Genomic DNA, 17,367 nt, shown 5'->3' with positions numbered 1-17,367 from the left:
ACTATATACAAATAACGTAGTTGATCTCGTATTTAGTATTTAGTAGTATATATATATATCTAATATTTTTATCACATTCATATAGTTTGAATGGACACCATACGAAGACCTGACAATTCGGGCTGTAATTTCTGAGGAATTTTTGTGAATCCTAACGCTTGGCACATTAAGGTCTCATTGGTAGTCTACGCTACCGTCGAGATGCACGAAACGAATAAAGTGTTACGACAGTTCAGATTTTGACAATTGATTCCCGTGGCACCTCAGGAGCTTAAGATCTGCATCATATCGACTTACGAGGACCGGATACGAATTGGTCGATATTCCACTCCCATTACATTAAGATATGGAATAATCGGTATAATTTTTTACCTATTCGCAATGCAATTTTTCTTCCGGAGTTAGCATGCTATCCGGATTACATGCCATGGTTTAGGATCCATGGCAAGTCATATTTGTTGAATGAAGAGGATAGGCGTCGACATCCCCATATGAGTAGGCCACGATGGCCCCCTTTAAATCTAAGGAGTGGTGAGACGGGCCCATCATCAGTGCCCACGCAAGAACCAGCCCCGACAGCATCAGCACCCCCCACTCACCACATCCCTTTCATGTTGTACAGTCTTATTCTGGTTCGTATCCTAACTCTTTTATTTTCACACAAGCACAAAATATTATACCACATTTTTCTGTATGTAATCCTATGACAGGTTGGACTATCGGTCATTCATCACCGATTTGGCATATTTCCCGATGGCGGTGAACGACGATGCATAGGCCATCTATGCATGAGGCACCAACGGGGAGTCCAGTCGTTGCCCTACCTATAATAGCCTAATTTTCAGTGGTGTCAGAAACAATAATTCGAGATCACTAAATCCGATGAGTGAGTTTGAAATTTTTATTAATTATTATTTATGAGTTAAGTGTGATTTTAGAAAGATTTTTGAATTAGTAATTTGTGTTTTAAAAGTATTTATTAGGTTAAATGGTTCCGAAAATGAGGTATCGAGACCTTGGTTTCATAAATCGGGTCGTAAGTATTTTTATACATATTTACAGAGTGTCATTAAGTTAGTATTAAGGTTTCGTTAGAAGATTTTAACGTTTTGATTGTTAATTAATTAAAAAGGACTAAATTGAAAAAGTTGCAAAACTTGCCAGAGTGATAAAATAGCCTAAATGTTAAATGACAGAGGGCTAAAAATGCAATTAGACACACTTAAAAAGGCTGAGGCGGCATAAGAACAAAGAACAAAGAAATTAGGTGATTATGGGGCAAAATGAGAAATAAAATAAAATTAAATTAGATAAAAATGAGATTTAATATAAATATAGACAATTCTTCATGAATTTTCAGCCCAAAACGCCATAGAAGAGTCCCCCTAAGTTCGTTTTTCATATTTTTGCTACATGTGAGTTCAATTCTTACTCTTTTCTCGAAATTTTTGTGTTTTTAAGACTTTTACAACTAGGTCCAACTATCTATTTCTTTAGTTTTGATTTTGTGGGTAATTTTGAAAGTTACCATGGATGGGTGCTAGATGTTTATGATGAATTAACATGGAATTGATGCTTTAATTTTGTTATATGATGATTTTATCAAGTGATTTCAATAGAAATTAATTTTAGGACTAAATTGTGAAGAACTAAAGAATTAGGGTTTTCTATTAAATTTATATGCATCAAAGGCTATAAGATAGCCTATAATAATTAGATAAATTTTCAATTGAGAGAAATTAGCTCAATTAATGGGATAATTGATGAGGACTAAATTGCAAAAACTATAAAAGTTAGGGTAATTGTATAATTTCAAATTTTGGAGGGTATAAATTACGAAGTGGACTGAAATTAAAATATATGCTAATGAATGAAAAATTTTACACTCTAGATCAAGAGCTCGTAGATCAACGAGAAAAAGGTAAATTAGCCTAGTAGTCTCTGAACTATTACCAATTTTACAATCCAACCCAGGTAAGTCCATATGGTTAATCTTTCATGATTATTTGTTAATTTAGGAATGGTATAAAATAATTATTCATATTTTGTTGTTGAAATTAAGATTATTGTAAAAGTATGAAAATTGAATTGAATGTTTAAAACGAGTAAAACACAGGATTGAGTACGATCGTTCCATGAAAAAGAATGAATTGATGGATAAGACCCTGGTTGGACCATGGCAATGTTTAAATGTAAGACCATAGCAGGGCTATGGCATTTTAATGAAAAGACCATAACTGGTTTATGGCACCTTGAACATAAGACCATGGTTGGACCATGGCAGTATAGATACATGTGTAAGACCATAGTTGGGCTATGGCATTCTGATGATAAGACCATAACTGGGTTATGGCATTACAAATGTAAGACTATGGAAATGCATGTGTAAGACCATAGTTGGACTATGGCACAAAAAGAACAATGTACTCATATACATAAGCCGTTCTTCGATTCAGTAAGAAATGGTAAGAGACTTATGTGATTGAATTGAAAGATTTATAGATTATTATTGATATTGATTTAAAGGAAGTGTGTTTATTGATTATATTGTATTTGACAGGGAAAATGTATGATTTATTTACAATTTAATTTATTAAATTAAGTTCGGTAAGATCAATGTTTAACCTATTGAACTTACTAAGCTTCATTAAGCTTACTCGTGTTATTTAATGTTTTTGTAGATTAACGTGTAATTGGGAGATTGGATCAACACGTCAAGCTACACTTTCCAGTTTAATCCAGTAGTTTTTGCAATGTAAATTTTGGTTTATATGGCATGTATAGAGTTGGTTTGACAATGAAATAGTTTGAATTATGGTTGTGAATCTTAAATGTTTGTATATGTGTAATTAGTAGTAGAATTTGATAAACCAATAAAATGAGTTAAATAGGTAAGTATAAGTAATTGAAATATTTGTAATGTTATGTCATGTTGAGAACACATTTTAGCTTGTATTGATTGCTTGGTTGGAATATATTGGTGTATGTGAATGTTGAGTGCAAATTAATGTCAAAATGGGTGAGAAAAGTGGCTTTAAAATGGCCTATTTTCATCCACACGGGCATGTGTCTCAGTCGTGTGTGACACATGGCTGACACATGGGTGTTTGGTCTGGCCGTGTGTTCCCTACACCTTAAAATTCCAAACAGAATGCCTAGGTTTTTACGCATGATCTAGCACACGGGTGTGTGGCTTGGCCGTTTGACCCCTGCACCTTGTACACGGCCTAACACACCGACATGTGGTTGGTCGTGTGACCCAAGTCAGAGAGTTACATGGGTAAGGACACGGGCTAGGACACAGACGTGTGCCTCAAATCGAATGCCCACACGGCCTAAGACACGGGTGTGTCTCCTGGCCATGTGAGCCACACAACCGGTCACACGGGCGTGTGTTCCCTGCTTGTAAGAAAATTTTTGAGATTTTAGGAAAAATTCCCTGAGTACCTGGTTTAGTCCTGATTCACTTCTAAGGTGAATATTAGGCCTCGAGGGTCCATCTAAGGGACAATATGAGTGTTATATGATTGATTCTTAATATGTGTAACAAAGGTTGTGAAATGTTCGTATTTAATTCGTAAAGTTCGATAATGCTCTGTAACCCTATTTTGGTGACGGATAAAGTTTAGGGGTGTTACATTTATTGGTATTAGAGCTTCGGTTTAGTCGATTCTCGGAATGATAGTAATGTGTAAAGTGTCTAAAAATACATGCTGATCATGATGAGGCCAATAGTAGAGTACAGACATCTTAAGATGAGACAATCAGTAACGTCCTAATTTCTCCGGTTCAATAACAAAAACTTAAAAATATGTTCTTTGGGTTTATGAATCAATGGTTTAGTGAGTTTATGCAAGAAACAAATCAGGCTCAATAGCATCCTCCCCCTACTACACCGTCTGAAGTGCCTCCAATTGCACCTCCACCTTCTTCAGTGATTGAATCCAATAAACGTACTCCGATAAAAAAACATAGAAAATCTAGGGCCGAAGAATTTCGAGGTAGGTCAGATGATGATCCTGTGAAAGCTGAGTATTGGCTTCAGAACACAATAAGAGTTTTTGAGGAAATGGCCTGTTCACCTGAAGATTATTTGAGATGTGTTGTGTCATTACTGAAAGAAGAAGCTTACAATTGGTGGATGACTATAGTGGTCGTGGTGCCGAAAGAGAAAATCACTTGGGAATTCTTCCAGGGTGAATTCAAAAAGAAATATATCGGCAGATATTTGGATAAAAAGAAGGAATTTCTTGACTTGTGACAAGAAAATTGGACAGTAGCCGAATATGATAGGGAATTCGTATACCTCAACAAATATACTCGAGAAATTGTACCAATCGAAGAAGAAATGTGTATTCGATTTGAAGAAGGGTTGAATGATGAAATTAGAATGATGATTGGGGACACAAAAATACGAGAATTTTTCTTTTTGTCAGATCGTGTTTAGAAAATGGAAGAGGTACATAACAGAAAAATACAGAGAGATAGAAAGAATAAAGAATCTTACAAGAGTAGTTCCTCCAAGTCATTTTCATCTACACCTGCGAAAAAGTCTAGAGATGATTTCAGTCGAGCAACCCCAATGCCGGAATGATCAAATAAAAATAAAGTGATTCAACAAGATTACATGATGACTATTAGACCTTCGGCTAGTGTAGGTAGTGTGCAAAATGTTCCTAAGCCCAAATGTAAATATTGTGCGAAAAATCACTTCGGTGAATGTAAAGGCAAGGCAGGAGCTTGTTACAAATGCGGGGCCACTAACCATTTTATTCAAGACTGTCCTTAGCTGCAAAAAGAGGAGGAAGAACAAAAAGAAAAGTAATTAGCCACTTCCAAAAGAAGTAAACATTTAGGTCAAAATAGTGCTACTAGGGCTACTCGTTCGAATATGAGAGATAAGGCGTCTCGGTCAGATACTAAAGCTCCGGCACGTACTTATGCTATCCGAGCAAAGGAAGAAGCTACAGCTCTAGACGTAATTGCTGGTACATCCTATCTTTTTGATGTTACTGTAAATGTATTGATTGACCCTGGGTCTACACATTCTTATGTTTGCACTGCATTAGCATCAGAAAAGAAATTGGTTGTTGAACCTACTGATTATTATGTTCAAGTCACTAATCCATTAGGCCAAAGTGTAATAGTTAATTTAGTGTGTCATGATTGTCCACTGAAAATAAAAGGCTATGAATTCCCTACTGATTTGATGTTACTAACTTTTCGAGAATTTGATGTTATTTTGGGTATGGACTGGTTTACGAAGCATGATGCTGTAGTAAATTGTAGAGAAAAATGGATTGATTTGAAATGTCAGACAGGAGAGATGAATATTGTTGAGTCTTCAAATCCGAAAGAAATTGTTGGAATTATTTTAGGTTTTTCAGCTCAGAGACTAATGCAAAAAGGTAATAAGGCATTTTTAGCCTACATTCTTGATACTCGGGATTCTAAATTGAAGCTAGAACAGTTACCGGTTGTTAATGAGTTTACTGATATTTTTCCTAAGAAATTGTCAGGTTTACCACCTGATCGTGAAGTTGAGTTTGTGATTGATGTGGTTCCAAGAACAACTTCGATATCAATAACACTATACAGAATTGCACCGGCTGAGTTAAAGGAATTAAAGACACAGTTGCAAGAATTACTAGACAAAGGGTTCATCAGACTGAGTATGTCTCCTTGGGCTGCACCTGTTTTATTTGTGAAAAAGAAAGACGGATCTTTGAGATTATGCATAGATTACAGACAGTTGAACAGAGTCACGATTAAAAATAAATATCCCTTGCCCCGTATTGACGACTTGTTTGACCAATTGAAAGGTGCTATAGTATTTTCAAAGATAGATCTCAGATCTGGGTATTATCAGTTGAAGGTTAAAGAGTGTGATGTGCCAAAGACTGCTTTCAAAACTCAATATGGTCATTATAAGTTTTTAGTAATGTCATTCGACTTGACTAATGCTCCTGCTGCTTTCATGGATCTAATGAATCAGATTTTTCAACCTTATTTGGATAGATTTGTGGTTGTGTTTATCGATGATATATTAATCTATTCCAAGATAGAATCTGAGCATGCTCAACACTTGAGAATTGTGCTTCAGACTTTGAGAGAAAAACATTTGTATTCAAAGTTTAGCAAATGTGAATTATGGCTACACGAGGTTCGATTTCTGGGTCACATTGTATCGGTCGATGGGATTAAAGTTGATTCGAGTAAAGTTTCTGCTGTGGTGAATTGGAAAACTCCAAAGAATATTATAGAAGTGTGAAGTTTTCTGGGTCTAACAGGTTATTACAGCCATTTTGTCAAGAATTTTTCGATGATTGCTTCACCAATGACCCGATTATTACAGAAGAATATTGAATTTGTATGGCCTGATGAGTGTCAAAAGAGCTTTGATCAGTTAAAGAAGATGTTGATAGAGGCTTCAGTTTTGACTCAGCTAGAATCAGGTATACCGTATGTTGTGTACAGTGTGATATGTCTCTGAGTGGTTTGGGTTGTGTATTGATGGAGTCAGGAAAAGTGGTGACTTATGCTTCTCGACAGTTAAAACCGCATAAGAAGAATTATTCTACACATGATCTTGAATTGGCTGCAATAGTATTTGCTTTAAAAATTTAGAGACACTATTTATACAGTGAGAAATGTTATGTGTACACAGATCATAAAAGTTTAAAATACTTGATAACTCAGAAAGAGCTGAATTTGAGACAAGGACGGTGGTCAAAATTGCTAAAAGATTGTGATTTAGTTATTGACTACCACCCGGGAAAGCTAATGTGGTAGCAGATGCACTTAGTTGAAAGTCGTCTTTGTTTGCACTTCGAGCGATAAATGCTCATTTGTCTCTTAATGAGGATGGTTCTGTATAAGCAGAGTTGAAAGCAAAATCTATGTTCCTTCAACAGATTCATGAATTACAAGATGAAGATCTGAAATTGGTGTTGAAATGGCAGATGGTACAGGACCATTCGAGTTCAGAGTATAGCATTGATGATAATGGCATGTTGCGATATCGCAAAGAATTTGTGTTTCGAATAATTTAGACTTGAAAAATGGCATTCTCTTTGAAGCTAATAGTAGCATGATTCCATTCATCAGGGCAGCACGGAGATGTATTGTGATTTGAAACGGATGTATTGGTGGCCGGGTATGAAACGGGAAATTTGTGAGTTCGTAGCTAAGTGTTTGATTTGTTAGCAAGTGAAAGCAGAACATCAGGTACCAACAGGTTTGTTACAACCTGTCATGATTCTTGAGTGGAAATGGGAGCATGTCACAATGGATTTTGTATCCGGATTACTTGTGACTCCAAAAAAGAAAGATTTGATCTAGGTGATTGTTGATAGATTGACTAAATCGGCACATTTTATTCCGATCAGAACAGACTTTTCGCTTGAGAAATTAGCGGAATTGTATATATCAGAGATTGTGAGGTTACATGGAGTTCTCATATATATTATTTCAGATCGGGATTCGAGGTTTACATCGAGATTTAGAGTAAATTTTAAGAAACTCTAGGTACAAAATTAAATTTCAGCACAACATTTCATCCTCAGACTGATGGGCAATCAGAACGAGTAATTCAGATTTTGGAAGACATGTTGAGATGTTATATTCTTGAGTTTGGAGGTAACTGGGAAAGGTATTTACCGTTGGCTGAATTTGCATATAATAATAGTTATTAATCCAGTCTCAAAATGGCACCATTTGAAGTTCTATATGGAAGAAAATGTAAGACTTCATTGTATTGGTCTGAATTGAGCGAATCCAAGTTAGTGGGAGTCGACTTAATCCGAGAAACTGAAGATAAAGTTTGAGTTATCCGAGATAGTTTGAAGGCTACTTCTGACCGTCAGAAGTCATATGCAGATTTGAAAAGAAGAGAAATAGAATTTGATGTGGGTGATCAAGTGTTCTTAAAAGTTTCATCGTGGAAGAAAGTATTGCGGTTTGGTAGAAAAGGGAAACTGAGCCCAAGATTTATCGAACCGTATGAGATTGTTGAAAGAATTGGTTCGATGGCTTATCGGTTAGCTTTGCCTCCAGAACTTGAGAAAATTCCAAATGTGTTTCATGCATCGATGCTGAAATGGTACAAATTAGATCCTTTACACGTAATTCCTTACAGTGAAATTGAGCTTTAACCGAATATGACGTACTCTGAAGGACCGGTAAAGATTTTAGCTCGAGAGGTTAAGGAATTACGAAATAAACAAGTTCCCCTAGTAAAATTATTACGACGCCATCATGGTTCGGAGGAGGCTACTTGGGAAATAGAAGACTCGATGAGATCGCAGTATCCAAGTTTATTTGCAGGTAACAAATTTTAAAGACGAAATTTCCTAAAGAGGGGGAGAGTTGTAACAACCCAATTTTCAATGGTGTCGTAAATAGTGATTCAAGATCACTAAATCTAACGAGTGAGTTCGAAAATTTTATTATTTATTATTTATGAGTTAAGTATGATTTTAGAAAGATTTTTGAATTAGTGATTTGTGTTTTAAAAGAATTTATTAGGTTAAGTGGTTCCAAAAATGAGGTATCAGGACCGCAATTTCATAAACCAAGCCGTAAATATTTTTATAAATATTTATGGAGTGTCATTAAGTTAGTACTAAGGTTTCGTTAGAAAATTTTAACGTTTTGATAGTTAATTAATTAAAAAGGACTAAATTGAAAAAGGTGCAAAACTTGCCAGAGTGATAAAATAGCCTAAATGTTAAATGAGGAAGGACTAAAAAGGCAATTAGACACACTTAAAAAGGCTGAGGCGGCATAAGCAGAAAAAAAAAGAAATTAGGTGATTAAGGGGCAAAATGGGAAATAAAATAAAATAAAATAAGATAAAAATGAGATTTAATAGAAATCTAGACAATTCTTCATGAATTTTCAGCCAAAAACACCATAGAAGAGTCCCCCTAAGTTGGTTTTTCATATTTCTACTACATGTGAGTTCAATTCTTACTCTTTTCTTGAAATTTTTGTGTTTTTAAGACTTTTACAACTAGGTTAAACTATCTATTTCATTAATTTTTGGTTTTGTGGGTAATTTTGAAAGTTACCATGGATGAGTGCTGGATGTTTATGGTGAATTAACATGGAATTGAAGCTTTAATTTTGTTATATGATGATTTTATCAAGTGATTTCAATAGAAATTGATTTGAGGACTAAATTGTGAAGAACTAAAGAATTAGGGTTTGCTATTAAATTTCTATGTATCAAAGGCTGTAAGATAGCCTAGAATAATTAGATAAATTTTCAATTGAGAGAAATTTGCTCAATTGACGTGATAATTGATGAGGGACTAAATTGCAATAATTGTAAAAGTTAGGGTAATTGTGTAATTTTGAAATTTGAAGGGTATAAATTGTGAAGTGGACTGAAATTGAAATATATGCTAATGAATGAAAACTTTTACATTTTAGATCACGAGCTTATAGATCAAAGAGAAAAAGAGAAATTAGTCGAGTAGTCTCTAAATTATTACCAATTTTACAATCCAACCCAAGTAAGTTCATATGGTTAAACTTTCATGATTATTTGTTAATTTAGGAATGGTATAATATATTTATTCATATTTTGTTGTTGAAATTAAGATGATTGTAAAAGTATGAAAATTGAATTGAATGTTGAAAACGAGTGGAACGCAGGATTGAGTACGATCGTTCCGTGACAAAGATTGAATTGAAGGATAAGACCATGGTTAGACCATGGCAATGTTTAAATGTAAGACCACAGCTAGACTATGACCATGGCAATGTTTAAATGTAAGACCATAGCTAGACTATGGCATTTTAATGAAAAGACAATAACTGGGTTGTGGCACCTTAAACATAAGACCATGGTTGGACCATGACAGTTTAGATACATGTGTAAGACCATAGTTGGGCTATGGCATTCTGATGATAAGACCATAACTGGGTTATGGCACTACAAATGTAAGACCATGGCAGGGCCATGGTAATGCATGTGTAAGACCATAGTTGGAGTAAGGCACAAAAAGAACGATGTACTCATATCCGTAAGCCGTTCTTCGATTTAATAAGAAATGGTAAGAGACTTATGTGATTCAATTGAAAGATTTATAGATTATTATTGATATTGATCTGAAGGAAGTGTGCTTATTGGTTATATTGTATTTGACAGGGAAAAATGTATGATTTATTTAAAATTTAATTTATTATATGAAGTTTGGTAAGATCAATGTTTAACCTATTGAACTTACTAAGCTTCATTAAGCTTACTCGTGTTGTTTAATGTTTTTGTAGATTAACGTGTAATCGAGAGATTGGATCAACACATCAAGCTACACTATCTAGTTTAGTCCGGTAGTTTTTGCAATGTAAATTTTGGTTTATATGACATGTATAGGGTTGGTTTGACAATGAAATAGTTTGAATTGTGGTTGTGAATCTTAAATGTTTGTATGTATGTAATTAGTAGTAGAATTTGATAAATCAATGAAATGAGTTAAATAGGTAAGTATAAGTAATTGAAATATTTGGAATATATTGGTGTATGTGAATGTTGAGTGCAAATTAATGTCAAAATGGGTCAGAAAAGTGGCTTTAAAATGACATATTTTCATCCACACGGGCAGAGCCACGGGCGTGTGTCTCACACACGGCCTTACACATGGGCCGTGTGACACAAGTCAAAGAGTTACACGGGTAAGGACACGGTCTGGGACACAGTCATGTGGCTCATATCGAGTGTCCACACGGCTTAAGACACGAGCGTGCTCACACGGCCAGCCACACGAGCGTGTGTTTCCTGCTTTAAAGAAAATTTTTGAGATTTTAGGAAAAATTCCCTGAGTACCCGATTTATACCCGATTCACTTCTAAGGTGAATATTAGGGCTCGAGGTTCCATCTAAGGGACAATATGAATGTTATATGATTCATTCTTAATATGTGTAACAAAGGTTGTGAAATGTCCATATTTAATTCATAAAGTTTGGTAATGCTCTGTAACCCTGTTTCGGTGATGGATAATGGTTAGGGGTGTTACACCATAGTCTTATGGGACTCAACATAGTTACACTAATTGATCGTGGGTGACACAAACACCTCCGGCATCTTTGTTATATCAAGGTGGGTCATCTTCCCAACCACCTAGGTATAGACCGGAGGTTGCAGGAATTTAAAGATCTACATCGTCCGAAGGCGAACCCCAATAACCACAACCTCCGCTAGAAGTTGAACCTAGAAGGAATCTAGCACGTAACCATCGACTACCCCAATATGGCACAGATTCCGACCGACATATGCACCTATGGATTGTAAATTGTATCATTTAAATTAGTATAAGTTCTTTTGAATTTTTTTGTGCACTATCTGATTTAGCTATCCATTAAATTTTAATCAAAATTCGAATTTACCTTGAATATTTTCACATAGCATTGCAATAAGATTTGATTTGAACAGAAATAACAAATGTTTTTGTTGAAAATTCACATGAGTGAATATTAGATTTATTTTGGATTAATAAAGGCTAACAATTCCCATGAAGACATATTATAATGTTTAACTTTGATGTGGACAAGACGACATTGTATGACCCAGGTTCTTACACCACTTGCATAACCTCTGTTGGTTTGAGCACTCTCGGATATCCATGTTGTCACGTATTTGGGTCGAGCATGGATGACCTTTTGGTTTGCGACGCAGATCTCTATCAGGTAACAACTTAAATGGACCAAGCGATACAGGCGGCCACTTACGTTCATCTGGAACCAGTGGGAATACGTGTCTCCACATATTATATGAGTTTTCTAATTTGTACACTTCGTCGAAAGAACCCATTGGATCCAAATATAGATTCACACAACCTGCAATTGCATAAGCGCATGGATAACGAAGTGATCAAATATCCTGCAATTGCAGTCCTATTTATTAGGTTTACCTGATACACCCCCGGTAATACCTTGATCCGGCCAGTCGAACTCCGTCACCTAAAACCATAGGACATTTAACAAGTGACAAATTGTGTATATACAGTTTGCTTGTGCCTTACCATTATTAATTTCTGCCACTACCATCAGGCACCACACATGGCCTCCCTGCAATTGCCCGGCATAACTCGTCGCTCTCTTTGGGAATAGTTTTGCCAGATGGAAGTATATCTCTTTCACAACTGCGGTTATCGGTAAATGACAAATTCCCTTTAAAATGGAATTGATGCATTCCACTAGGTTCGATGTCATGTGGTCATATCGTAGCCCGCCGTCGTATGCTTGTGTCCACTGTTCGAATGGTATGTTTTCAAGATATGTTGCCCTTGCCGAGTTAGTTGATCGCAATGTTGCAAACATTTTATGAAAAAGATTCTTCATGATCTCGTACCCTGTCAATATAATTGCATAGCGATGGTTACATACCAAAAAATATAAAGATACGAACAAAATATTACAACCCAAATAATATTGGTGGCAACCAGATACCCATGTTCATCACTTGTCGTCGCTCAATTGTAGACCGATATTGCTAGTAATAGTTTGACGCAACATGCCTCGGGTAGTATCGATAATGCATGCGATCCCAAAGGCTTCCCTATCATCCAATTGCGGACAGTATCCAACTCCCCGATCCGAGATGATGCATATATCAAGTTGGGGGCAGACATGCCTCCTCGACAAAAATAAATCCGAGTCGTCTGCTTTCTCCCCTGGTATTATTGTAAACGCAGTTGGAAGGATCCTCCGATTACTATCCGGTGCCACAGCCAACAACAGTCGATGGGTATATCTACCATACATGAAGGTACCGTCTATTTGTACCAACATCTTACAGTACTGGAATGCATCCCGGCATTACTTGAATGTCCAAAATAGACGCTTGAACACTCGGTACCCACGGAGCAAGCGATTGTTGTAGTATGCAGGACCCGTTTCAAGATCTATTATGCAACCAGGTACGTACCTCTCCAGCACTTGACACCACTGCCATACCTCGTTGTGTAACGCGTCCCACCCACTGTGCATCTTCTCCAAGGCCTTCTGTTTAGCTATCCACACCTTGCGATACAAAGGCATGTAGTTGAATTGGCTGTGAATATTGGCAATTAAAACTGACACGTTAGTCATTAGATCCCCTCTCACCATTGGTAGTATTATGCCCGCGATCATATCTATTCTTCTGAACTTCTTTAATTTCTATTACTCTAACTTATGCCAACAGAGGCTGAAATATGGGTCATTTATAGCCTAAGGGAATGCATCCCACTCCTTTCTGTAAAATGCATCCCACTATTAGAAGTGGTACTGAAAAGGACATCCATCTGGAAACATTTTCAGTACTTTTGCTGATAGTGCATTCTTCTTCGAGCGTTTTGCCTCTAGAAACCTCAACCCCACTATTCGGGGTATTTTTCAAAAACCTCATCTCGGGAATCCCGAGATATTTTTTTGAACCATCTTATCAAATTTATTTTCTCAAAAGTAACAGTACTGAAAAGGGCATCCAATTGGAAGTATTTTCAGTACCTTTGCTGACAATGCATCCTGCTTGGAGCGTTTTTCCTCTAAAAACCTCAACCTATTTCATCAAACCTATTTCTTCAGAACCCATCCTCTCAAAAATAATTTCTCAGAATCCATCCTGTACAAATTATTTTTTTCAGACCCCTTCAACCTTGAAACCTAGACACGTAAAAAATAAAAAACCCTAAACGTAAAACCCTAACACTAACCTTAAATAATTAAAAATTAAAACAAAAACCTCTCTGGGAAAACACGGGCAAAAGCGTGCCCACGTGGATGCTTTTTAGAAAAGCGCTTCCACATTAGCGTGTTTTACCCTAACAGCAAGAAAAAAAGCGTTGAGCTGGATGTGCTTTTCTGCATATCCCCTAAAAGCGATGCCTGTTCAACGCATTTTAGTGAAAATGGGCCATTCCCGTCATTTTTGAGCAGTATTAAAGCTCAAAAATGAAAATAAATCATTCGGTCATAATGAAAATTTTGATTTGTGAATTATTGAATATATTTTCTTTGATATTTTACAGGAGTAAAATTGTCATAATTTTATCAGGGGTAAAATTGGGATGAGAAAATGATTTAATTGGAAAATTAATGTTTATTTTGGAAAATGGAAAAATATGTATTTGGTTGGATTAAATTATAAAGTGTTGCGTTAGAATTCAAGAAAGCACATATAATTGGGCTCAATACAATAAGAGGCTCGAATCCCCATCATAATACATATGAGGGGAAACACACCCTATTAACCCCTCCCCCTCTCCTAGTTGGACTAAAAATTTGTTTTCCTAATTGAAATAAACATCTACAATTCAACAAGTGTTCTACCTTGTCTCCCTATAAATAGATGACACTGGTAGAGTTATACACACAACTAGAAGATATTGTTACTCTATCGAAAAATATAGAGAATTTATTCTTAAATATTAAATATATTTTTTCAGAATAACAATTCTGTTAATTTCTATTTTAGAAGTGAAATTTTCTTTCCACATAAAAGAAAATACTTTTTATTTCTATGTTTTGATTCAATTGGTTCAAGTCCACACTCGAAACAGGTTGTGGTATGAGAATAACAGAGAAAATCATTTGGTTGAAAGCCGGGAATGACAAGGATCTGATTATTCAAAAACACAGGTGTGATTTCGATCTAGAATTTATTGCTATAAACATTACAAATTAGGTTGATTTTCAAAATTTTAATTTTCCACTGCGCAAGAAATCTATTTTCAAACCAATTTTTTCCAAAAGAACTCCCTTGTATCAGAAGATAAGATAGAATAACATCATGTCTATTGCTTACCACTTTTTATACTTCCACTGTAGACACTATTTTTATTGGAGCACTGAACTTTTCAACACATTCATAATTTTCTTTCTTTGATGTTAAAATCATGCCAAGTACGATATCAAACCCATAGGATTAATAGGAAATTGATAATCTAAGCTTTCCTAAAATCATCACTAACATTTTCCTTTTCTCGACACATTTCACTTGTAATTCCCTTTTCTCCCATCATTAATACAGTACTAATATGTAAATAAACACAATCAATATCAATTATCACAAAATAGAAGTATTAGTTTAAGAAATAATACTTGTTATCACATCAAGATTATCATCTTTTCCTCCTCAAGTTCGAATGTCATAAGCTTGAGGTATCATCTAAGACTCTAATCTTATTGTTGTCTCTCTTCCATGTTTTTTATCACTAACAATACCACTTCTTGATTGTTTGCCCCTTGACTAAACTTGAATAGTTTTCATAGGTTTATCAATTGTATTCTTTGTCATTCTTTGGCAATTTCTCATCAAAAGTCTTTTGATCCTTATCTAAAACTCCAGAAACTAATCAACATTCACAAAAATGTGACTTACCATAATATTCATATGATGGAATAGGTCTTCTTCTAAATCCCCCAGTACTAGTAACTGATGTGGTTCGTTGCATCTGTCTTTCTTGTACTTTTGATCTTTGTCCAGAAGCAGAAGATCAATTTCTGGACTCTTGAAAATCTTTCATTTTATTTGTTGCAATAGAACTTCAAAACTAGTGGTTACTCTTTTTCTTGAGTTCTTGTCTTTTTTTCATTTCATTTCTTCTTCTATTTTTTGTTCCCTTTCAACCAAAGATGATAAATCTTGCAGATTTAAACCCACAACATGAACATAAAGGTCTTCATTTAGCCTCCACTCGAATCTTCTACATATATCAAACTATGTGGTCACCAACTCTCGAGCATATTTACTTAATCTCACAAAATCCTTCTCATATTCCGACACAGTCATTTTATTTTGCTTCAAATCAATAAATTCCTACTTCTTACTTTCTAAATACAATCAGCCCACGAATTTATTTTTAAACTGTAATAAGAAAAAATTCCATGTAATTCTTTCAATTAGATTCACATTCTTTACAGTGGTCCACCATTGATATGCTTCATATTTTAATAATGACACAACACATCTCAACTTGTTTTCATCTGAACATTGAAATTCTTCAAATACTCTCTGACTGTTTTCTAACCAATATCCAGCCATAGTAGGATCATCTTCTTTCTTACCTTGAAATTCTTCATCTCCATGTTTTATAATTTTCTCAAGAGGCAATTGCTAATTTAAAATAGAAACTTACGATTGGGGTCACGATTCTTGTACAAGAGGGATAAAAGGTGGAGGAGGAACTGGAGGAACATTACTTCTCATAAACTACTGAAGAAATTGTGTTAATGTTTGAAAGAAAGCCTCTTATGTTGGACCTCTAACATGTACTGATTTCGATTCATTTCTTATTTCCCTATCAAACTCTCGTCTCTGACCAGGTTTTGATCTTATAGGTTCTTCCGACTTATGTTCTTTTCCATTAAGACTAAGAGCCCTACTTTCTACTTCTTTACTCGTAGTATCCCTATTATTTGGGAAATCTTCAATTTATATAACATAGTTTTACATTATCAATAAACAGAATTCACATTGCATCAAATTAGCATATCAAATGGCATGTACCTCTAGACTCATTTTTAACCCTAGGATGAGAAAATCTAGGCTCTGATACCAATAAATATAACACCCCTATACTCGATCGATCTTCAAGTTAAGTTATAGGAATGTCACGTTTGGTGCCAGAGTAACCCTAACCAAAAACTATTAAACCGAACCTTTTTTTAGGTCGTATTTTAATCTTTTTAGCATGTTATTATATATTACAATTATACTGAACAAGAACGAATAATTTTTCAAACATTTTTGCATTTAAAATGGTATTCTAAAGTGAAATAAGGTACATTATGAAAAACAAGGGACATGGTCGTGTTCAGAGGTGCTCATGGTCGGGCGGCACGCCTGACGACACCTCCAAATATGGGAAGGTTTGGGTAAAAATATAGGCCGAAATATGGGCTTGGGCAAAAAATGAGGCCCGATTAAAAAAGCGGGCAGACCTCGGCACAACTTTTTGTTCAACTGGCTTTGCCCTACAGAATATAATAAATATTTTTCTTATTTTTATTTTTTAATTTTAAAATACTTTTAAAATACTTTTTTTAAATTTTTTAAATTTTTTAAATTTTAAAATTTTTTTAAAATACTTTTTTAATTTTAAAATATTTTTAAAATACTTTTTTTAATTTTTGTATTAATTTTTAAAATAAATTTTTGGTATTTATTTAAAAAACGGGCCGGGCCGGGCCGGGCCTGGGCTTATGAATTTTTTCTCGGGCTGGGCCTGGGCAAAATTCTAGGCCCATATTTCGGGCCGGGCCGGACCCGGGCCGAAATTTTTTATGGGCCCAGCCTGAACCCGGCACGGCCCGGCCCATGAGCACCTCTAGTCGTGTCCCTAGGTTGTGTGGATCTCGGAGGCCATGTGGTTAAAAAA

General features: G+C 35.4%; 1 protein-coding gene across 1 annotated transcript; it reads left to right on the top strand.

Annotated features, from left to right (window-relative positions):
* Positions 1-4,891: 4,891 nt before the first annotated feature.
* LOC105771884 (uncharacterized) lies at positions 4,892-8,153 on the top strand. Its single transcript, XM_012593267.1, has 5 exons — positions 4,892-5,822; positions 6,291-6,455; positions 6,883-6,965; positions 7,566-7,651; positions 7,841-8,153. The coding sequence occupies exons 1-5, from the start codon at positions 4,892-4,894 to the stop codon at positions 8,151-8,153; spliced, it is 1,578 nt and encodes a 525-aa protein (XP_012448721.1).
* The last annotated feature ends 9,214 nt before the right edge of the window (positions 8,154-17,367 follow it).

This window comes from Gossypium raimondii, chromosome 6, assembly GCF_025698545.1.
Source record: "Gossypium raimondii isolate GPD5lz chromosome 6, ASM2569854v1, whole genome shotgun sequence".
NCBI classification, from domain to species: domain Eukaryota; kingdom Viridiplantae; phylum Streptophyta; class Magnoliopsida; order Malvales; family Malvaceae; genus Gossypium; species Gossypium raimondii.
The sequence above is the reverse complement of the archived record's forward strand: the minus strand, read 5'-3'. Positions and strand labels throughout refer to the sequence as shown.

What these genes read in the sequence shown, in the direction of transcription:
- LOC105771884 (XM_012593267.1), top strand. Translation starts at nt 4,892, where the DNA reads ATGAGAGATAAGGCGTCTCGGTCAGATACTAAAGCTCCGGCACGTACT. An exon ending in CTTGTTTGACCAATTGAAAG is followed by an intron (nt 5,823 to 6,290) that starts GTGCTATAGTAT and finishes TGGGTCTAACAG; the next exon opens with GTTATTACAGCCATTTTGTC. An exon ending in TTTGACTCAGCTAGAATCAG is followed by an intron (nt 6,456 to 6,882) that starts GTATACCGTATG and finishes CTGTATAAGCAG; the next exon opens with AGTTGAAAGCAAAATCTATG.